The sequence below is a fragment of the Leptodactylus fuscus genome, chromosome 5 (assembly GCF_031893055.1).
Source record: "Leptodactylus fuscus isolate aLepFus1 chromosome 5, aLepFus1.hap2, whole genome shotgun sequence".
Lineage (NCBI taxonomy): Eukaryota > Metazoa > Chordata > Amphibia > Anura > Leptodactylidae > Leptodactylus > Leptodactylus fuscus.
In genome coordinates this window covers 209,287,965-209,311,887 of record NC_134269.1, presented here as the reverse complement: position 1 = coordinate 209,311,887, position 23,923 = coordinate 209,287,965, and the positions used below count along the sequence as shown (strand labels likewise).

Below are 23,923 nucleotides of genomic sequence, written 5' to 3'. Positions count from 1 at the left end.
TCAGTGCTAATCCCTGTCACAGTACAACCTTCACAATGAGGAGGTCACAGCTCAGGTTGACTGGGGAAGGAAATCGCAATGACGGCTGTTGACAGAAAGATGATACGCCTGTAATTGGGGGCAGCAAACTCCTTGTTTGTAGATGAAGACTAATCTTTAAGCCTTGGTGAAGCCACATGAAGAAAAGAGCTCAGTCTCATTCATAAATATTTTCTCATGGCCGGGTCGTCTAACCTTCTGGGATTTAGTTCACGCTTATTTTTGCATATATTCAGGTATCCATTGTGACTATAATAAGAGATTGTGAGACTTTGTTTGTCTTGCAAGGAAATATATCATGTGACGTTTCCAGGGAACCACTTACTAAAATATCTAGATACCTTTGAATCAAGTTCGATATTCCATTCTGATCGTGAATGAACCTCACCAGGAAAAAGAAAATACAGAGGTTGTCCGCGTTTCACAATCTCATTTGTTAGAAAGTTTCCTCAAGTCAGTCGGAAGTTGCTGTGCGGTTGGAACCCCCTAGTGAACAGCTGTCATCTGTGAGAGAACCTGACACACTAGGTGCTCACTTTAGCTGCAGCGCCTCCGCAGAGTAAATGAAGAACTGCATGGTGTCCATAGAAATCAGTTGGATGTACTGTATCTGCTGTCTTCGCCAACTTCTTGATGGAGGCCCCAAACAAGAAACCTCCTCTATTAACTTTAGATAGGAATCTTGAAATACAAGAATACTTTTTTTTTTATAATGGGGAAAGGCATTTTAATGTGGAATCCATATTATTCTAGGATCTATATTATTCTAAGTACCGTTATTTTACAAAGTGTGCTCGCACTTAAACATGGAATGGAGCTTCCTCATCCACATGTCTTCTCTTCAGAGAGGTACATATTACATACAACTCTGCTTGCTGTGCTTTTCATCTCTGTTCAATCCCTCCAATTTCCCCTTGCAACTTTTAATGGTACATATTGCATCCAACTCTGCTTACTAGTCATCTCTGTGGATTCCCAATGGGTCATCAGTATCTGAAAAGTGAAGGGGTTTGATTTACGACCAGCTGAATCAAGGGGCTAGAATAGGACTGAGCTGCAGTACCAGGCACAGCCTCAACAAGGTACATAGTGAAGTCATATTAATGTGACCACCGCCTACTTTTGACGACAACGTTAAATAACCAATGGCAGAAGGCACGTGTCATCAGCCATCTTGGTGCACTCATCATTGTGGAAGGCACGATGGATCAACACAAGTATGCATCTATCCTTGCAGACCATGTTCACCCCTACATGCGAATTGTATTTCCTCAGGATGATGGCATCTACCAGCAGGACAATGCGACGTGTCATAAAGCTCGCAGTGTACGTGCGTGGTTCGAGGAGCACCAGGATGAGTTTACCGTACTCCCTTGGCCAGCAAATTCCCTGGACTTGAACCCAACTGAGAATCTGTGGGACCACCGCGATCGGGTTGTTCGCGCCATGGATGCTCAACCACATAACCTAGCAGCTGGCCACGGCACTGGAGTTGACATGGCTCAACATCCCAGTGACCATCATCATGACATCCCCTCTGCCTGAACGTCTCGCAGCGGTCCGCTCTGCAAAAGGTGGTTATTCTGGATTTTGACAAGTGGTCACATTAATGTGACTGGACTGTTTGATATGGCCTTTTCACTCATCCCACTTTCAACCTAAATGTTGGTTACTAATGTTATTCCCAAAGTAAGGGCTCACATAAAAGACAATGGCGTGTACCCAAATCCATATCGGGTCTGCAATATCATGTGGTCTCCACATGAGGCACTATATGCTACCCAAAAAACAACCAGATTTTTTAAAATAGATTCTTGACCTCAGTTTGCTTCTGCTTACAATTGGAGTGACAATACAGTGCAGTATAGTCTCGGGGATTTCTATGGGTGCCATTTTTGAGAGCTGTGAAATCCAAGTCCAAATCCAAAGTTTTTAGAATTGAGAATGATCCATGCCTGTTAGTCAGAGTCTCCATGATCTAAATGGGACTGGTATCTAGAGATATCAGCTGCTGAGTTTCTAGAAATCCTAAAACACGGTTATATTGGAGACGTCTTTACCGGGAAAACCACCAAAATGTAAGGAAACAATTTTTGCCTTTCTAAGAATCTAAGAATAAACAATCGTGTTGAAATCTCTTAGTCAGAGCGTCCCCCGTCCAAACCTATTTTTGGCTTATTTCTCCTTAATGATAGGCAATTAGCCGGTAACTCTATATTCTGATCTGCATTCCTTTCTGGGTCAACGAACCAAACGTTGTCTCCATTTGGTTCAAGGTCGTACAGCAATTAGACCTACAAAAGACACCATCTTGGCTTCCAAGGCTGTAGCCGAGATTTAACGAGGACAAAGTAGAAGAATGCATTTGGGCTTTATGTGGTTTGGCTTTATGAGGTGCTGAAAAGAGGAGGCGCTCGTATTGTCCAATGCAAGTTGCAAATCCAAGGACTTGAACGGCATTGAAAAGGATTTAAGATGGAAGGTTTGTGGTGGGAGCAATGACCTTAAAAATTGGGGATCACGTCTCTAGGATTTCTCTAATCCGTATCATGTTGTAAGAGAATAAGTCCTGTTGGGATATACCACTGCAGTTTGGGCGCCGCTTGGATAAAAGCTCATCATGTAGCTTGACTTGACTATGCATGCGTAGACAAGCCATGTCTGCGGTTCTTTGGCCTTTTTTATTTTGCAAAAAGTACATGGTTGTGGGTCAAGATGACAAAGGTCAGGCCCTACTCAAGTAATTCTTCAAGGACTCAGCGACCTCCATGAACTTGCCAGAGTGGCTACAAGGATTGTCTGTCTGTCTCTAGGTCCTATCCAGTCCTATATTACCCAACAGTCCTTTGGCTTGTTTTGTTGTGGTGCTGCAGGGGAATTGAACACTTGCTACCATCCACTGACTCCAGTTCCTAGGCCTATAGCTTCCGTGTCCTGTTTTCGGTCACGGTTTCTGCTTTGTGCCTGGGTTCTCCTGTTCAGACTACTGAGCACCATCGGGATGCCAAGACAACCATCACCTAAAAATGGGGCCATTTTAATGGGCCATGTCCTGCCATGTATTGCCTGTTAGTTGTGATTCATTCCTATCCTAACTCCTCTTACCTGTGCCATTGTTTCTATTGTGACTCCTGATTGACCCGGCTATGACTACGGGGACATAGTCACTGAAACACATCAGCATACACATACTCCTTCCCATGTTCCAGGGGATGATATTTTGCTATATTTTATCGATGTTTTTGTTACTGCGTACAAGATGAAAATGAAAGTTAAGTTTTTGCTTTTGAAGATTTGGATTGCTGGATCTTTTATCTCTATTTTGTGGATTTGTTGCCCCACCGGAGGGTTGCATCTACCTTCAAGAGGACTTTACTATACCGCAAGATTTCAGCTGTAACTGTGAGTGGTCTGTATACTGTTTTTTCTTATGTAACCTGATTGATCCTGACCTGTACCTTGGCCTTGCCCCTGGATGTCATCTCTGCTTTGTTTCTTGGATTGTTCATCTGGTACCCGATGCTCTACTCCTGGCTCTGATTCTTAGCTATGTTCTTGGTTATGTTCTCCTCTTGTCCACTGGCCTCTGTTATTTCTGACAGGTCTTCTGGTGATGACCTTTGGCTCCGCTCTTGACTAAGAAACTACCATATTAGCCCTACTTCCACCAATCCATGACTAATCTGGGAACCATGTCTTGGACATCTTCCTGTAACAAAAAACATATATTTTGGGGGGTTAAGGGAGAAGATCAGAGGTTCATTTACACTCTGCCCCACAGACTAGATAGCAAAACAGATTACACGTATTTGCAACCTACCAAAACATCTGTGAGGCTCCTGAAAACAGGAGTGACTTCTCAGAAGAGTTGGCAAATCTCATTGCCTTGACGTAATCCTTCTGCTGGGCTATCGCTTTTTACGTGACGTTGGCACGTTATGTGCCGGTTATGTCACATGTCATCACATGGTCTTGCCGAAAGGAGCATGGCCACCCTACTGTGCTGGGCACCAAGAGATGCATCTGCCATTAGAAAATCCACATCTCCAGTACCTGAATGTAGTGTTGTCCATACTACTCCTAAGGGATGTCTCTTTCTCCCTGTTTCATACTGATGACTAGAGATGGGCAACCTTCGGAAGATTTGTTTCAAGACAGTTCGGCAAAAGCTTTGTTTCCGTTCGCATAAGTTTATTACAAGGCAGAAGTGAAATTATTATATTCTGGGCTCTCTTTAGACCCCATAGTATAATAGATGGAATAGAAGAATAACAAACTGTTTGACTCACCTTCCCTTACCTCTTCTGGGCATCCTCAGCATCGGGCGTTCCCTCCGAGTCTTCTTCTGGCATCGTAATGTCGGACTGTCCCATGTAACTACTGAGGCCCAATTACTGGAGTGATTGTGGAGTACATGATGTCACCCAGGAGACTGAAAGAGGACCCAGAGAGAGTGCTTGATGTCTCGAGGATGCCCAAAAGAGGTGAGAGAAGGTGATTATAAAGGCTCGTTCACACGGGGCAAGAGGGGGCGGATTTTGAGGCCGAATCCACCTCAAAATCCGCCCCCTCACAATAGAGGTTCGTGTAGACCGCTAGCGTTCTTTTTTCCGTGAGCGGTATGTTCCCACAGCACCCTCCGCACTAGGCCCAATCATTTGGGCCTACTCCGGAGCGGGAAACCGCCACTGTCGGAAGCCACGACAGTGGTGGCAGGCGCATTTTGGTCCTATTCTGACACGGCTTCCCGCCCCAAAACCAGGACCAAAATACGCAGTCATTAGCCCCATGTGAACTAGCCCTTACTGTGTTATTTTTTACACCTCCCGGGGTCTCCATCTATGAAGACTTATAATTTTACACCTCCCGCTTTGCATGTGACAAACTCTAAAAGTTTCGGATTCAGGTCAAACTGGTTCGCTTATGTCTACTGATGACCTATCCATAGGATGTATATTTCTACTTAGTCTTCCTATTTGGGTGACTACTTTTTCATCACATGTATCGGTACAAGTCTATACGGAGACTGGATCTCTTTGGTTGCATAAAGTTATTTTAGATAAAAAGAACAGTAGTTGCAGTCTATAAAACAAGGGGTCAGGAAATATTTGGAGTAATTTGCTATCCTGTAATCTCAGGGTTAAAATAATATAGCGTATATATGATCTATTGCTTGTCAAACCATTCCCCGGATGACCGCACTGAATTTTTGACCCTGGTGTGGAAACCAGGGTTGCACTTTGTGTTTAAAGAAGCCAACAATTTGTGAATGGAGCCTATTTATCCTGCAGCTTATATATAACATACGTGCGGCCGCAGAGCGAGCGTATAGTAATAGTCTAGTAGTGTTGAGTCATGTAGTGTAGCACCTTCTAGATCAACATCGTTACGGCCTGTACTCTGGCAGTAGAAATACACTAGTTGCTGAACTCATATTTGGCTAAATATATAGATTTTTACTAGAATCAGCTAAATGTAGGCTATAATTATATCTATATATACTGTATGTAATAAATGTATTTTAATAACCCCAGTGATGAATGGAAATGACCCATTTCAATCTTATAAATTTGTCAGACGGTAACATAGAAATAAAATTGTTATGAGTATGCTCAGTAACATGGTTAGTGTCACCATTGGGCGCTTCTTGACCCCGTTCGGTCACTGCTTTCCTGAGTCATGATACCAGGAGAGCAATAGCCTGGTAACCCAATAACGCTTTGGGGCTCATTGATTGCGGTGAAGCAGTGAGTACAGTTTTCTGCATTTACCCCTCGTAGTACTTGCCTCTTCTTTTGTGCACTGGCGGACCAAAGAAGAGGTGATGTGCTGGTTCTGGTGACAGTAACCTATCTATCTGCAGGGCTCGGGTGATATGCTGGTTCTGGTGACACTAACCTATCTATCTGCAGGGCTCGGGTGATATGCTGGTTCTGGTGACAGTAACCTATCTATCTGCAGGGCTGGGGTGATATGCTGGTTCTGGTGACACTAACCTATCTATCTGCAGGGCTCGGGTGATATGCTGGTTCTGGTGACAGTAACCTATCTATCTGCAGGGCTCGGGTGATATGCTGGTTCTGGTGACACTAACCTATCTATCTGCAGGGCTGGGGTGATATGCTGGGTCTGGTGACACTAACCTATCTATCTGCAGGGCTGGGGTGATATGCTGGTTCTGGTGACAGTAACCTATCTATCTGCAGGGCTGGGGTGATATGCTGGTTCTGGTGACACTAACCTATCTATCTGCAGGGCTCGGGTGATATGCTGGTTCTGGTGACAGTAACCTATCTATCTGCAGGGCTCGGGTGATATGCTGGTTCTGGTGACACTAACCTATCTATCTGCAGGGCTGGGGTGATATGCTGGTTCTGGTGACACTAACCTATCTATCTGCAGGGCTGGGGTGATATGCTGGTTCTGGTGACAGTAACCTATCTATCTGCAGGGCTGGGGTGATATGCTGGTTCTGGTGACAGTAACCTATCTATCTGCAGGGCTGGGGTGATATGCTGGTTCTGGTGACAGTAACCTATCTATCTGCAGGGCTCGGGTGATATGCTGGTTCTGGTGACACTAACCTATCTATCTGCAGGGCTGGGGTGATATGCTGGTTCTGGTGACAGTAACCTATCTATCTGCAGGGCTGGGGTGATAAGCTGGTTTTGGTGACACTAACACACTAACCTATCTATCTGTAGGGCTGGGGTTATACAGTATACTGGTTCTGGTGACACATTCCCTTTGAAGATTCCTATTTGGGGTTTTAAATGTCAGTAAGTATATGGATCCTCTTAGAAAAAGATGGAAATCCTTCCACCCCTACCTTCTCAATCACTGTATACACAGCGGAGAATATACACAGCTATGGGAGTCGCCACGATGCCGCTCCCCTCTGATGCAATGGTCACACGATCTGTTGGGCATCAGAGATTGTTATAGTAAGTTCAGACGGGGTTTTTTGGACCGGAACCTGAGGTGGAGGCTGCCTCAGGTTCTGATCCAAAAACCGGGTAGCTGTGACTGAAAGCTGGTGCACTGCATCCAGCCGCACACTCCACTCTGGATTAGGCCAATGAATGAGAAGAATGAGCACCTCGCTTCCTTTTCCCGGAGCCGGAACAAGCCAGCTCCTGGAAAAAGCTCCTGAGTGGCTCCCATTGATTTCAATGGGAGCCGTCTTTTTGGTCAGGATTTTGAGGTGCACAAGGCCTCAAAATCCTGCCCAAAAAAACTCTGTGTGAACTTACCCTTAGAGCTGCTGGGTCCTAGAGGACAGGCTGCATTCCACCTGTAAATGGGGCTAATATATCAGCCCTGTCATGGAAGACAGATTTGCATATTCTTCCCATGATCCCTCACAGTGGAGCGCATATGGCTTAATAAGATTCATACACCTACATGGTGGTCTCTCCCTAAGGAGTGATGATATTCCCTTAACCCTGTCTAGAAGCCTCTCACCACTGCCAAGTAAGTCTTCTCTACGCCGGGCTGAAGAGATCCAAATAGATCGAAACAGCTGTCCTCGGCTGAGAGACTGTACTTGGTAAAATCCCACATCATTGCAGCAAAGGCCTCTGGGAAGGTCTGGCATGATGTTAAAAGGAGCACCCCCTAGTGGGCTGCATGACTGAGGCACTGTCTTCCTATTTACATCACGGAAGACAGATTTGCATATTCTTCCCATGATCCCTCACAGTGGAGCGCATATGGCTTAATAAGACTCCACACAACTACATGGTGGTCTCTCCCTAAGGAGTGACAATATTCCCTTACCCCTGATATACACAGTAGTCAGTAAGCTCCCTCTAGTGGAGAATTCTATCACGCTACTTATTCCAAGCCCCCCATCTTGTGTACCATAAAATTGCAATATGTGTATACTGTAGATAAGATATACAAGGACACAACATCTACATTAATACAGCTATTTATTATACCATGAACACAAACCACAACATCATATTCTTAACAATATCATACAACCCTCCAATGAATTGCTACCAAGCTAAAACGCAATAATACCGGATATCTGTGATTAAGAAGAGGGTATACGTAGCGCAGACGACTCCAGTATTTAGTGCCAAGCAGCAAGCGACGAGTATGAATCACCTCTAAACCTATTTACATCATTCATTGGCAAAAATAACACTAGGTTTCCCAAAATTACGAGACGTGAAAGGACCCTCCGGTCCTACGTTAATAAAGCTTAAAGGGGTTGTCCAGATTTTTTTTTTCCTAAAGATTCAGAGTGGCGTAAAAAAACAAAGTGATACTCACCTCCATTGAGCCATCATTTAAGAGAACGGGGCTGGTCAGGGTCAACAAGGGTGCGATTATATCTGTGAAACTGCCCTGATTGGCTAAGAGGAAAGACAGGAAGTAGAAACCAGAGGAGACACAGGCTTCACCACTTCCTGGGTCTACTCTGGTTTCTACTTCCTGTCCTTCCTCTTAGCCAATCAGGGCAGTTTCACAGATATAATTGCACCCTTGTTGACCCTGACCAGCACCGCTCTCTTAAATGATGGCTCAATGGTTACCAGGCCTCACTGCTTCACCACTTCCTGTGTCTCCTCTGGTTTCTACTTCCTGTCCTTCCTCTTAGCCAATCAGGGCAGTTTCACGGATATAATCGCACCCTTGTTGACCCTGGCCAGCAACTCCTTTGTAGGCGTATTCTGGGTTAAAAATATTGATGAGCTACCTAAGAATAGGTCATCAATATCAGAATCTGACATCCGACACCCCCATCCATCAGCTGTTCTCAGCAGGGATGGCGCAGGAAACAGACAGCTCCCTTCTCTGTGTAGTGGCAGGACCAGGTATTGCAGATCAGCTCCCATTCACTTGAATGGGGACCAAGCTGTATTGATTCATTTCCGCCACTTTCACTGCTTCTTGTGCCAATCTGTTTATCAGATGCTGAGAACAGCTGATCGGTGGGGGTGCCAGGTGTCTTAATGTCATATTCTTAGGAGAGGTCATCAATTTATTTAACCCATAAACCCAGAATTGTTCTGTAATGAACAATAATGCGACATTCTATTATATTTCCTCAGTCACAGCAAACAGAGAGCAGTAAGGAAGTAAAACACCAAGTTTTTTTGCATACTTTTAGTTTTTCAACACACAAAAAAAACAACAACCCCTCTAAAATATTGCCAGTATAGTGGCAGGTGGTATTTTACCTAAAGGACGGATTTATATAACTTTTTATTTTCTTCTATTAGGGCCCCAGAATCACAATTGTAGAGAAAAGTCTGTTCAGAATGAGAAAAAAGTATACTTTTTTTTCAGAAATAGCGCCACTTTCGTTCATAGGCTATTTGTGGTATTGCAGCTTTATGAGTCTAAGCTGCAATACCACACCTAGTCTATGGACAAGAGTGGCGCTGGTCATGAAAAAATGGAAATTAACATTTTTTTTAATTTTTTTTAAAATCCTGGTCAATCCAGCTAACAAATCTAATAGGGATGCCCTATTAAAGAGTGTATAGAATCAAAAGGGGCCAGAATATGAACCCTCGACTGTATAAACATACTACGAGGGTATACGTACGCGGCTCACAGAGGATTTGTGCACCACCCTCTAACATTCCTGCGATAGAACCCTAAGACTCCGTTCCCATGGAGTAACCCGCCGCTCATTCTGACACATAAACACGTGTCAGAGTGAGCGCTGTCAAACAGAATCCCATTGACTTCAATGGGTGCTGTCTTACGCGCGCTACACATTGAAGTCAATGGGATTCTCTTTTACAGCGCTCACTCTGACACGTGTTTACGTGTCAGAATGAGCGTCGCGTTACTCCATGGGAACCACAAAATCTGTCCTACACGTCAATTTCGATGCTGCAATGGATTTGTCCATGTCATATAATCATCCCACTAGTGAATCCACCCTTGTAGATGCTCTAAAATGTCTTAATCTAGAGAATAGTTTTCATCCTTCTTAAAATAATGCCCAAGACAAGCTAATGATATTTATCCCCAAAAAAATCATTCTGATGTGTAGAAAATTTCGGTCCTCAGTGGGTGCCCGATTTGATAAATTTGACAGATAGTATGAAAAGTATGAGGATCAACTGTATCGATAGTGATGTTGTATGAACTTTCTACATAAGGTGTTAATCGATAAAGCGGGGAGTCAAAAAAGCCTTTGAGGGACGTTTTTGACCCCTGGGCCAACAGGCCAGAAGGTGAAAGTTATTTAATGTGACAGTGTTAGGCTTTTACATCAGGATATGATAACTGATGGAAAGAGAAGATGGGGACGTCACTTAGAACCAGAATTCTGATACGAATATGTGGACGTTGACGACGTTCTTGTGAGAGACCACTCCACCCACGACGTAGTTCATCTCCAGCTTCAGAACAGTATGAAATGGACCCACAATGGGCTTTATTTGACGCACAACACCTGAGGAAGAAGAATAAGAGCTAGTAAATGTGTCTCCATTAAACGCTTGGGTGACAATGGCTGATTTTGAGTATAGACCCAACTAAAAGGTTACCCCATATGGGTGATTGTAGCTGCACTATGTGTCCAAGGCTGACTCACTTAGGCTTCATGCATAAGAGCAAGTGTAGAGGGCCGAGGCTCTCCCAATGGGGGGTCCGTTCCAACAATATTAGAACAGATCCTATTCTTCTCTGTGGCATTGGAACAGAGCAGAACAGAACCCTTGTTGAAGTGAATGGGGAACTAATGGCGCTTGGATGTTATCCAAGTATATTCCATCATAAAATCGCCCTCTTGGTCAGGACACTTGTTCCTGTGGCTGTAGCATTACTTGTCCCTTCGGCAGCAGGTGCCAGCTATGAGTTACAGCAACAGCTAACTTTGAGCCTGACCAGTTTTAGGCCCATAGATAAAAACCACAGCATATAAGGACTAATAGGGAGAAGGATCCCTTAAATCTGCCATGTATGAAAGCCTATTAGGCCCTGACGGAGACAGGGCCTAATAGGCTGCTTGTCAGCAGAATACTTAGAGATAGGCATTAGAGATGAGCGAGTAGTATTCTATCGATTACCTCCCCTGCATAGTTATTGGTGTAAAAAAGCGCCAGGGAAGGTGGGAGGGGCATCTAATTTTTACTGCGTTTAACCCCTTGGTATTCTACCGATTACATCAATAACTGTGCAGGGGAGGTATTCAATCGAATACTACTCGCTCATCTCTAGAAGGCATAATACATTGCACTATGTTAGAGACATGTGAACCTTTATGGGACAAAAAAACACTGTACAAAAAATGTATTTAAGAAATAAAAATGAATAAGGAAAACTAATTTTTCACAATAAAACTATTATTATGTTAAAAAAAAAACAAAGAAAAGCATAGAAAATTGATATTCCCACAGTTGTAACAACATGTTGTGTAGTATTATTACACAAAATTGCTTGTACTCCAAAATAGTATCAATCAAAATGATACGCCACCCTGCAAAAAACAAGCCCTCCTATAGCTTGGTTAATTGAAAAAAAAAAAAAAAAAAAAGCTGCTGTCTTATCTCCACCCTACAATACATTACAAATTCAATGTATACATTATGTAACGCAAGATAGTGAAAACAAAAAAATACAACTGGTTCCACAAAAATAGAGCCTTCATGTAGCTTTATTGGTGGAAAAATAAAAAATTGCACTTGGACTGTTGAAACTAAAAGCACCAATCGCTCAGGAAAGGTTACAACTAGAGAAAGATAATCACAACTGCGGCGGAATCAATGGAGCAACACCCAACTTGGTGGAGGTGGTGAAAGATCCTCTATAGGCTGAGGCCTCATGTTGGTTTTTTTTGTTGCCGAATTTTGCTGCAGTTTTTTGAGCCAAAGCCAGGGGTGGAAAGAGCAGAAGGTAGAAGTATAAGAGCTGTCTGTATATTTTCCATTCTGCTGTAGCCACTGCTAAAAATAAAACGCAACAAAATCTGCAACATAAAAAGCTGCATTTGTGCAACGTGGGGTCTTAACCTTATAGGGGGTTCTCCAGTCAGAATTTTTTTTAAAGGGCTGTTAGTGGTATTAATGGGTTAATAAGTATATCCATATACCTTTAGCAGTGTTTGGAGTGATTTCTGGGTGTCTCTGGCAGCTGCTGCATCCTCTGCGTTTGTTCACATGGTTTTACCTTCCTGTGTAGCTTCTACACTAGTTCCCTCTCACTCAGCCCCCCTCTTCTCTGAATCTGTTACACTCCCCCTCCCTGTCTCACTAGCCTAGTGATCCCGCCCATTATTAGCCCCTCCCACCCTCCACCATCTCCCTAGCCTAGCGATCCTGCCCATTATTAGCCCCTCCCACCCTCCACCGTCTCCCTAGCCTCGCAATCCCACCCATTACTAGCCCCTCCCACCCTCCACCGTCTCCCTAGCCTAACGATCATCCCTTTACTAGCCCCTCTCATGCTCCACTGTCTCCCTAGCCTAGTGATTCCACCCATTACTAGCTCCTCCCTTTCCCCCTATCTCCCTAGCTTATCAGAAAGTGTCCATGGGATATGGGTAATTATAGATTTTTTTAATTTAAGTAAATTAGAAGTTAGGAGGGGGAGGAGGTTTACTTTAGGGGTTCATTCTTAGTTTATCCTGGACAATCCCTTTAAAGGGTTTAATACTGGCTGCCACCACTAGAGGGCACTTATGACTTGCTGTATTCTGTTTGTTTTTTAAAATTCAACAATCTCCCCCTAGTGGTGGCTGCTGACAGATAGATTTTTATTCTTTTAAGTCTTGGTCTTTGCAGAGGATTTATCTTCTGTATATCTGACAAATGAGGCTCCTCCCATTGTAAAGTTGTTTTGTGAAATTTCACGACAAAAGCAAGCTATTGTTCAAAGATGGACATTCCCTTGAAGAATTGAGATTCATGGGCGCTTATTTACATGTTGTTTATGACGGCCGGGTATTTTTCTTCTATACATGACACAATTTATAGAAAACCTCAGTGAATTTTATCCCCGAGGCCAAAACCCATACAGACATCACTAAGTTCATCGGCAACACATTGTACATACAGAAGTTAGAGCCGAAATTGGAGTGAGGTTTGGGCCGGGTACAAGCATCATGATCACAATGAGGAGTAGTACTAACCTCAGAGGCGTATACGTATCTTTGGGGTTTGGCGTGTGTAAAATGGCTTCAGAATTTGTCTGCTTTTGGCCCCCGGGCAAACCCAAAGTTCTTTAAACTGACAAAAACGCAGCTATCTGGAATCACTCAAAGTTAAATAGGTTTAACAACGTCTGGCATTAATGCTTCGGGGATCAAACATCTGGCATGGCTTCCATCGGAGGCTCGGCTCTGTGGCCAGAGACTCCTCTGCAGCTTTCCAGGGACGGCATGATAAATGTGTCAGCGGCTAGGGACTCTACAGGTCGCTACAAGTCTCAGTTAAAAGGGGAGCGCAAATATAAAAAAAAAAAAGGAGTATTTTAATGTTTTAATTGTAATATTTTAATATCCCATTAAATTGTTGTAAAAAAAAAATTCTGAATAAATCTTATAGCCCCAAATAAAAGGCGAGCCCTATATAAAATATAAATATCTAAGTATTGTATTATCAATATTGTATTATTCCGATAAATATTTGGAAAACAAAAAAATTCTGAATAAATCTTATGACCCGAATCAAGTCTGAATTAAAAGGAAGATTAAAAAAATCTGAATTTTTTTTTTTTTTTTTTAAATATTCTCTAAATAAATATTTGTAAAAAAAAAATTCTGAATAAATCTTATGGCCTGAATTAAAAGGGAAGCTCCATTACAATAAAAAATCAGGGTATAGATGGAGGTCTGGTCTGGGCTGTATATAGATGGGGTCTGGTCTGGGCTCTGTATAGATGGGGGTCTGGTCTGGGCTCTGTATAGATGGAGGTCTGGTCTGGGCTGTATATGGACGGGGGTCTGGTCTGGGCTCTGTATAGATGGGGGTCTGGTCTGGGCTGTATATGGACGGGGGTCTGGTCTGGGCTCTGTATAGAAGGGGGTCTGGTCTGGGCTCTGTATAGATGGGGGTCTGGTCTGGGCTCTGTATAGATGGGGGTCTGGTCTGGGCTGTATATAGATGGGGTCTGGTCTGGGCTCTGTATTGATGGGGTCTGGTCTGAGCTCTGTATAGATGGGGGTCTGGTCTGGGCTCTATATAGACGGGGGTCTGGTCTGGGCTCTGTATTGATGGGGTCTGGTCTGGGCTCTGTATAGATGGGGGTCTGGTCTGGGGTCTGTATAGATGGGGGTCTAGGCTGTATATAGATGGGGGTCTGGTCTGGGCTGTATATAGATGGAGGTCTGGGCTGGGCTGTATATAGACGGGGATCTGGTCTGGGCTCTGTATAGATGGGGGTCTGGGCTCTGTATAGAAGGGGGTCTGGTCTGGGCTCTGTATAGATGGGGGTCTGGTCTGGGGTCTGTATAGATGGGGGTCTAGGCTGTATATAGATGGGGGTCTGGTCTGGGCTGTATATAGATGGAGGTCTGGGCTGGGCTGTATATAGACGGGGATCTGGTCTGGGCTCTGTATAGATGGGGGTCTGGGCTCTGTATAGAAGGGGGTCTGGTCTGGGCTCTGTATAGATGGGGGTCTGGTCTGGGCTCTGTATAGATGGGGGTCTGGTCTCGGCTGTATATAGATGGGGTCTGGTCTGGGCTCTGTATAGATGGGGGTCTGGTCTGGGGTCTGTATAGATGGGGGTCTAGGCTGTATATAGATGGAGGTCTGGGCTGGGCTGTATATAGACGGGGGTCTGGTCTGGGCTCTGTATAGATGGGGGTCTGGGCTCTGTATAGATGGGGTCTGGTCTGGGGTCTGTATATATGGGGGTCTGGGCTCTGTATAGAAGGGGGTCTGGTCTGGGCTCTGTATAGATGGGGGTCTGGTCTGGGCTCTGTATAGATGGGGGTCTGGTCTCGGCTGTATATAGATGGGGTCTGGTCTGAGCTCTGTATAGATGGGGGTCTGGTCTGGGCTCTGTATAGATGGGGGTCTGGTCTGGGGTCTGTATAGATGGGGGTCTAGGCTGTATATAGATGGAGGTCTGGGCTGGGCTGTATATAGACGGGGGTCTGGTCTGGGCTCTGTATAGATGGGGGTCTGGGCTCTGTATAGATGGGGTCTGGTCTGGGGTCTGTATATATGGGGGCCTGTTCTCAGAGCTTTGTAGATGGGAAGTTTGCTGAAGGAGATCTTGTGTACTATGTGTGATATTGATGCAGCTGTTACGGGCACAAGTAGCACTCCTATGGGACCCAGTATCGACACCCAGCTTTACTACTATGTGGAACAGCCAATTTGCCATGCTAGAGCTGTCACTCAGCTTTCCTTGAGCCCCGAAAAGTAAAGGAGCCTGGGAGAACTTGGTAACAACCATCTGTATTGGCAACTATAGTAGATTTCACCCAGCTTTCCCAAAATCAGGTAAGACTAATGAGATTTTGAACAGTTTAACAGCTGTAAAACTTTCTAGACTCATGCCCAGTATACCTACCTCGTTATCTAGACACTCAGCTATCTAGACTACTCTGTACATAAGCAGTTCTCACTCTGGAGGACCTGGTACTTCCATACATTGCATCATTTGAATGACTGCCATGTAATACTATATTTGTCCAGTAGAGGCCACTGCAGTTTATTCTTAGGTATATGAAGAGCCAAACCAGTGGCGATCAGCTGATCTGTTACAATCCATAAATTGGGGCTTTTATAGATTTTAGCAGAAAATGTCCTTAGTATAAGGTAAATACAACTTACCCACTATGGTTCCATCCATATAACGTTTCTGGATGTCAAAGGAGTCTCTGATATTTCCCTCAGTGATGTGAAATATAATGTCCACCGGAGGGCCCGGGGAGTAGGCCGGAGTCACGGCACGCAGGAAGATGATCTCTGCGGAGACAACATATATATGTACGGTATACTTATTATATATAAGTGTTGTCATGGGGCAGGTTAAAGGAAATGTGTAGCCAGAAATGACCAAGTTTTTATATTAAACATATTATTTAAAGAAATGTGGTCATGAAAAAAGAAAAATTACCATATATGTCATTATTTATATTTAAAAATAAGTACTAAATTTAGCAATTTTCACTCAAACCACTAATCCTAATAGTAGACTAGTAGCAGTCCATTGCTGTCTATGGCCATGGCTGTGCTCTGTTAACAGAGCCGAGGAGAAGCTCAGACAAGATGGCCGCCCCCATGATGATGGACAGAAAATAGAATAAAAAATCCACAATCAGAAAATAAAACCAGATTAGAAAAAAAGTGGATTTAATAACCTCAATGGATTCTTTTTAACCCTTTAGGCCACAAAATTCAAGGACGGGCTTCATAAATCTCACCTTCTGGATGACTGAATTCCCGAGAAGTGGGCAGAGAGATGACGGTGTTGGATATGGAGTGGACGGGATCGGTTATACAGGTGAAGTCGTTCGGTCGGCAGGATTTGATACAGCGACTGTTGTCCGGTCTTTGATATCTAGAACATAGAAGCAGAAGGAAATGTGATGTAATATACAGGTGTCACCAACAGCACTCTCATAACATTGCCAACCATAACATTGTCAGCACACAACAGTGCCCCACAAATATTCTCAACCGCAGTCACTACCCTAATGCCCATTGTCAACCGCGGTCAAAGCCGCCACAAAATTGTCAGTAAAAAAAAAAAAAAAAAGTTGTGTAAGGCTTCAAAAACATGGCCGCTCATTTCTTTTAATGGCATAGAGACGTGTCATTGCGATGTGACCAACAGATGTGATGTCACTTCCTGTGAAGAACAAAGGAGCCATGTTTTTGAAGCCCTGCGTAACCCATTTAAGTGAAAATCAAAATGGGTGTCATCACGGCTCCTCCTATAAAGGGTCACTCAACTCAGACATCCCCTGTTCCTGATGTCTAAGAATGTGTAAAAATGGGGAAACGACCCCGTGAACCGGAGACAAAAAGATTCCTTTAAGCCGTCATTTGGTCTGATCATTTTTGAGGACTCTAACGTAATATGGACAGAAGATGAAAGGCGACCACGGAGAATCAATCAGTAATTCGGCACTTATCAGGTACCCTATATGGAAGTAACATTTAGATGGCCTACAAGAGGCGCTGGTTTGGCCCGTAGACTATAATGGCTGCCATGATGAATCTTTAGCTAAAGGCATCTGGGATTCCAGACCCAAGAATCGTGTTGTGAAAAATCCTGTGCTAGACCACGCTCCCTTTTTCTTAAAGGGGTTGTCCGAGGAGTTTAGATTAATTTACCTCTTGATGATGGACCCAGAGGTTCTGGCTTTGTTCCGCCCTCCGGGTTTCTCCCTTATCTCCTGATCTTACTAGTAAGTACCTGTGTTTTGGGGGGTTGGCATAGTCAGGGGAGGAGGGAGGGGGCGGAGAAATCCAGAGGTTCATCATCAAGAGTCCGCTAGAACTGGTGATTTAATCTAAACTCCCTGGACAACCCCTTTAAGTCCTAAGTCCGTTCATTTTGCGCGTGTATCACACCCCTTTTTGGGAAATAACCCGCCCCCTTATGGGCACAGAATCCCCTTTTCTGTAACGTGACTGGCACCTAAAGTGCCCATGTCATGTATAATGTGAACGGGAGCCCAGCATGTAGCATTCCAAAGGGCCTTCGAGATTGACCCGCTCTTTTGTGACACTGGCCCTTTAAGATTTAGTCAGGTCTTAGCGTATCCTATTCATGTGGCATGATTATAAATAGCAGGTAGCCCTCTTTAATATCATAATATCATAGTGAATGTTTTTCATTAATAATATCATCTCCTCCTTCGAAACTCTACTGGGAATCCTGTCCGGAAGTGTTTAATTTCCCTGCAGCACCACCACAGGAGAAATTAAGTATTACACTTTGTCCATTGAAATCAGTGTGTTGTCTGTCTAATACAGGACAGGTCTGGTCCTCCAGAGTGAGAGACGCTCTTTGTAAGTGCCGAGATGAGAAGATTACTAAATACTTTTATCCCCGGTAAATAACATTTTTGGAAAATTTTATACCAGTTCTGTGGCGTCCCTCTATTATCCATCTTGGAAATATATGGATTTGATAACGGGGTGTTATAATTCTGCTTGCTGACTGTGTTAACACAATTTGGTCAATGTCAGTAGGTAGGGACGCACCTTACTGATGGAATGGTAACACTCATTAGTCAATTTATACATTTCCATGAGTAGTAATGGAGGAACGGCAAAATGAAATGAAAACATGCAGGCATCGGATTATATTTTATCAGGAGTAATGACAGAGGAGCGGCATAATGAAAAGTTCAAATGGGAACGCCATACTGACAAATGGGAATGGAAATACCTCCGTGTCAGCTTATTTATATATTTCCAGGAGTAATAACTGAGCAATGACACAATTAAGACTTGGAAGAGACACGCTATACTGACAAATGGGAATGGAAATACCCCCGTGTCAGCTTATTTATATATTTCCAGGAGTAATAACCGAGGAATTACACAATGAAAATTTGGAAGAGACACGCCATACTGACAAAAGGAAATACCAGCAATACCCAGGTGTCGATTTATTTATACTCTTCCAGGAAGAATAACAGAGGAATGGCACAAAGAACACATTGCTTCAAAGCTCTGCAGTGACAATGACATGTAGTTTGGCTATAAACGTGTTCAAGGTCCCATGTCAAAAGCAAATGGCAAAACCCAGGTGTTAATTTATTCATACATTTCCAGGAACAACAACAGAGGAATGGTACAGTGAAGAGTTCTAATGGACATGGCAGCTGTTAACATTTCCAGGAGGAATAACACGATGAAGAGGCACACAATACTGACAATGGGAAGAGCAACCTAGGTGTCAACTCATTCATACGTTTACAGGAGGAATAACAGAGGAATGACACAATGAAGAGGTTTAATGAATACACCATATTGACAAATGGAAACTGGAAAACCTGGTGTCAATTCATCCATATATTTCCTGGAGGAATAACAGAAGGACAGCGCAATGAAGAGTTCTAAGGGACACACCATACAGACGACAGACAACAGCAACACCCAGGTGTTAATTTTCATCTTTTTCCCGGAAGAATAACAGAGGGACAACACGACTCACAAGAAAAGATGTCAGGAAAGATGGCCTCTATAAACCAAGAGCATGCACAGAAAGCTGCTTTTGTTCCCCGAACCACACCAACAGCCGCATGCAACAAAAATCAACTTTATTGAATCTAAGAAAAAGCAAAAAAATAAAATAAAAATTAAAAAAAAAGTAATGAGGATGAGCCCCAGAGCACACATTGCTTCAAAGCTCTGCAGTGACAAAGACATGTAGTTTGGCTATAAACGTGTTCAAGGTCCCATGTCGAATGAGATTCATCTGGATAGTTAGGAGGAAGTCCTGGGGCTCTGTGATGGGATGCTGGACGGCCACAAGGCCGCTGTGGGAGTTCACATTTTTGGTGACGAAATAACCACTCTCGTTCCCGCTGGTAATGGACAGCTGGATGTTATCGCCAGGGAGCGCATGGGAGGGGCCCATGCGGAAAATGTCGGTGGGGACTGGGATGTTGGTGGGGAAGGATAGGTGGTGATAGGTAATTCTCTGGGGCTGGCTCTGGCACTCATTGTCAAAACAAGGCAAGCGCTCGCAGCGGCTGCAAGAAAAGTGAGAGACAAGACAAGAGAAGAATTAGTGCGCGTGAAGCGAGCGTGTCAGCAGAGCAGGAGAGACTACAGGTCGAGCTGTCTGCTAAAGCCACTGGAATACTTTTTACAATGAAGCCCCACTTTTGCACATCGTGTCCGAAAAAAAAAAATCCTGTTTAAAATACGTTGCTTTACTTATGTTGTACAGGTCCTCTAGTCACATCCAAAGCTGCCTTCAAAATTCTCAGAACTTCTATTTGACAGCCAAATACGGAGAACCAGCAGAGGGCAGTGGTGAGTTTAAGGCCATGCAGCTCATGAGCTAAATAGAAGCCAGCAGAATTCTGAGGAAGCTTTTGATGTGAATGGAGTAGAAGGATCATCATAAAATGACTAATATTAAAAGTCAAATCTATTACAAGAAAAATAAGACAAATCATTGGAAAAGTCTCAGCATAGAAAAATAATGGGTCAGATTGATCTGAAAAAATGTTAAAAATGCAAAAAATATGATTATTACACAATATCAGGAGTGAGACCCGTTTGCTATCTGATATCCATGTAAGTTCAACCTCTAAAAGGCTTTTCGGGGTCCCTCCAGGACCTTTATCGATCCAGGAAATGAAGGGGGTTATAACCCTCGCCCTGCAGTACATGGCAAAGTACTGCAGGTCAGCATGAAATCCCAAACATATGTGGGGGTCACTTTCTTTTTCTTCTGCTGATCAGTAAAGTTCTAGAAAACCTATTTATAGAGGACCTTTCACCAACTCCAGCTCTTTTAATTCTTTAATAGGTGCACCTCCACTGATTCCAGCACAATTGGAATATTTTCTCTAGCCCCCACCGTTCCTGAGCAATCAGTGCACTTAGAGCCCAATATGCTAACTAGACTCTCAAATATAAGTGGGTGCTTTGCCTGTTTCGGTCTGACACCACCCGCTTGAGATTAGGGAGCTTAGTTAGCCTATCAGGCACCAAAACTAACTGCACCGATTGCTCAGGAATGGTGGGGGCTAGAGAAAAAAATTCCAGTTGCAGTGGAATCAGTGGAGCAGCGACTATTAAGAGCTGGAGGTGGTGACTATCATTTCCTAGCTGAGCCTGCTGTAGTAATCACATTTTTTTCTAAAAATGAATTTTCATGGAGGTTGCTGCGTATCTGACAATGGAGTTGAGTTGTAAAATATTCCAGAAAGATGGCTTTTGTCAGGTCAGCTGTCCTGGAGAACTAGAGGTAAAGAATCTATAGGATACATATATACATACATACATATGTATGCTGGTGCAGCCCAATCCACAAAGAAACTATATACCACACAAGACATAAAACAGACAGTCATGGACTTAAAGGAGTTTTCCAAAAATAAAGTATTCCCTGTCCACTGGATGGTGGATAATTGCTAGGTCATTGGAGGTGTGACCACTGAGACCTCTCCATTCACAAAGATAGGGGGTTACAAATTCCGCATTTGAAAAGAGCGGCGGTAAAGCCTATACACTACCGCTGAAGGAGTGCAGCTCTTGTCCACCTTCATCAGTCCGATATATTGAATGATCCTGCACATGCTCGACAACTGCTCCATTCATACAAGTTTCATCTTTTAATAGGTGTCACTCCACTAATTCTGGCACAGTTGGAATTTTTTCTCTAGCCCCCACCGTTCCTGAGTTATAAGTACAGTTAATTTTGGTGCCTGATATGCAAACTAAACTCCCTAATGTCCAGTGGGTGGTGTCAGTTAGTTTTGGTGACTGATATGCCAACAAGACTCTAATGTCAATGGGCAGTCTCAGACAGGAGAAGGCTAGGGGGTGTGACTCAGAGCTCTTATACGACCTCCCTCTGATTGGAGCTCTCAGCCACACCCCCTTGCCTGCTCCTGCCTGACCACCCACTTGACATTAGAGAGTCTAGTTTGCATATCAGGCACCAAAACTAAGTGCACCGGCTATTCCCACTCATAATATCGTCACACTCCTTTCCTGAAATACTCTGTTCTGCTATGTACCTGCCATTAATTCTCAGTATGTCACTTGTAGCTTGACTCCATTTTACTAATCACATGAGTGGACCGGTAATTGTCTCTCACAATATCAAGGCACCCGTCTCCTGAAACACTAGGAAACCTGATCATTCTGTTAGCAGTGTGTGCTCTCCCCATTAACATAGTGATGAAAAAAGGGCGGGTCACTGCCTCCAGCTAGATCAGTACACTTTTCTCCTGAAACGCTCTGTGCTGCTTCTCCATCAGTCTCGTTTCCGGCCTTGATATAGTCAGATTGCACCTGTCACATTCAACCTTATATCTGGTATTGCAACACAACACTTCAGTCAGTAGCGGTGCTGTTTCTACCCTCCAAAAAATCATTTAAAGGGAGTTTTTGGACAGAACCCAACATATAAATCCAGTCCAGCAGATAGATGGGTTAGGGTCCCGTGAATCAAACAGTGTTTTTCCTGTGTGAATCGGTGACTCGGTTGCTGAGATATAACAGTTTTTGTCAATAATTTGTATCAATGAGGGCGTCGCCATTGCTCCAAAGAGCTAATTTGCATATGATAAAAACAGTGATATCTTGGCAATGGAGGCCGCAATTCACACGGGGTAAACACTGTTTGATTCAGGTGACCCTAAGCAATCTATCTGCGGGGCTGGGTTGATATGCTGGGTCTGGCGACACACTCCCTTTAAGTCAAGTAATACCCAATACAGATTCTCCCTCTGACTAACACGTATTACTTCACTGCCACTCTCAGTTCAATATTCAATGTGAATTTTCCCGTGACTATGCCAATTAAATTTCAATATCTTGGATCACAGATACGATAGACTTCACTTACGTCTCCATAGCTTTGCGGTAATTCTTGGGACATTCGAATGACAGGCACTTGAATCCTCCTTGGACATTGAAGCAAGTCTCAGACCCAGAACAGTTATGTGTTCCCGTCACGCACTCATCCATATCTGTGAAACATATTACATCATATACATGAAGACTCCAGAAAAGTGTTATATACAGGGGTAAATGTTAACTCTTTCAGTGGTTTCTTGTTTCCGTACCTTGACAATTTCGGCCGTTAGGAGCCAGTGTGTATCCGGTGGAGGGACAGGTGCAACGGAAGCTGCCCGGAACATTGTTACAACGGTAGGAACATATGTGTCCACCAGTCGGTAGAGCACATTCATCAATATCTAGAGAGGAAATTATATATGGATAATAAATATTAATCGTATTAGATAGATAGATAGATAGATAGATAGATAGATAGATAGGAGATAGATAGATAGATAGATAAATAGATAGGAGATAGATAGATAGATAGATAGATAGATAGATAGATAGATAGGAGATAGATAAATAGATAGATATTATATGGATAGATAGATAGATAGATAGGAGATAGATAGATAGATAAATAGATAGGAGATAGATAGATAGATAGATAGATAGATAGATAGGAGATAGATAAATAGATAGATATTATATGGATAGATAGATAGATAGATATTATATGGATAGATAGATAGATAGATAGATAGATAGATAGGAGATAGATAAATAGATAGATATTATATGGATAGATAGATAGATAGATAGGAGATAGATAGATAGATAGATAGATAAATAGATAGGAGATAGATAGATAGATAGATAGATAGATAGGAGATAGATAAATAGATAGATATTATATGGATAGATAGATAGATAGATAGATATTATATGGATAGATAGATAGATAGATAGATAGATAGATAGATAGATAGATAGATAGGAGATAGATAGATAGGAGATAGATAGATAGATAGATAGATAGATAGATAGATAGATAGGAGATAGATAAATAAATAGATAGATAGATAGATAGATAGATAGGAGATAGATAGATAGATAGATAGATATTATATGGATAGATAGATAGATAGATAGATAGATAGATATTATATGGATAGATAGATAGATAGATAGATAGATAGATAGATAGATAGATAGATAGGAGATAGATAGATAGGAGATAGATAGATAGATAGATAGATAGATAGATAGATAGATAGGAGATAGATAAATAAATAGATAGATAGATAGATAGGAGATAGATAGATAGGAGATAGATAGATAGATAGATAGATAGATAGATAGATAGATAGATAGGAGATAGATAAATAGATAGATATTATATGGATAGATAGATAGATAGATATTATATGGATAGATAGATAGATAGATAGATAGATAGATAGATAGAT

General features: G+C 42.9%; 1 protein-coding gene across 4 annotated transcripts in view; it reads right to left on the bottom strand.

The window, feature by feature from the left end:
- The window catches only part of FBLN1 (fibulin 1), a 364,927-nt gene that overhangs the window by 303,343 nt on the left and 37,661 nt on the right, over nt 1-23,923 (bottom strand). The window contains exons 13-18 of one of the 4 annotated variants that reach the window (XR_012716132.1): nt 22,739-22,870; nt 22,519-22,642; nt 16,391-16,527; nt 15,798-15,932; nt 8,586-10,465; nt 7,957-8,484 (exon numbers count right to left, since the gene is read on the bottom strand). Coding sequence is in view for 2 of the 4 variants with exons in the window: in XM_075275140.1 (XP_075131241.1) it covers nt 10,326-10,465; nt 15,798-15,932; nt 16,391-16,527; nt 22,519-22,642; nt 22,739-22,870 (668 nt within the window). In the remaining 2 variants the exon portion in view is untranslated. Of the gene's footprint in view, nt 1-7,956; nt 10,466-15,797; nt 15,933-16,390; nt 16,528-18,853; nt 19,682-22,518; nt 22,643-22,738; nt 22,871-23,923 lie in introns of those variants that run through there. The other 3 variants (XR_012716131.1, XM_075275140.1, XM_075275141.1) reach the window with 3 other exon arrangements.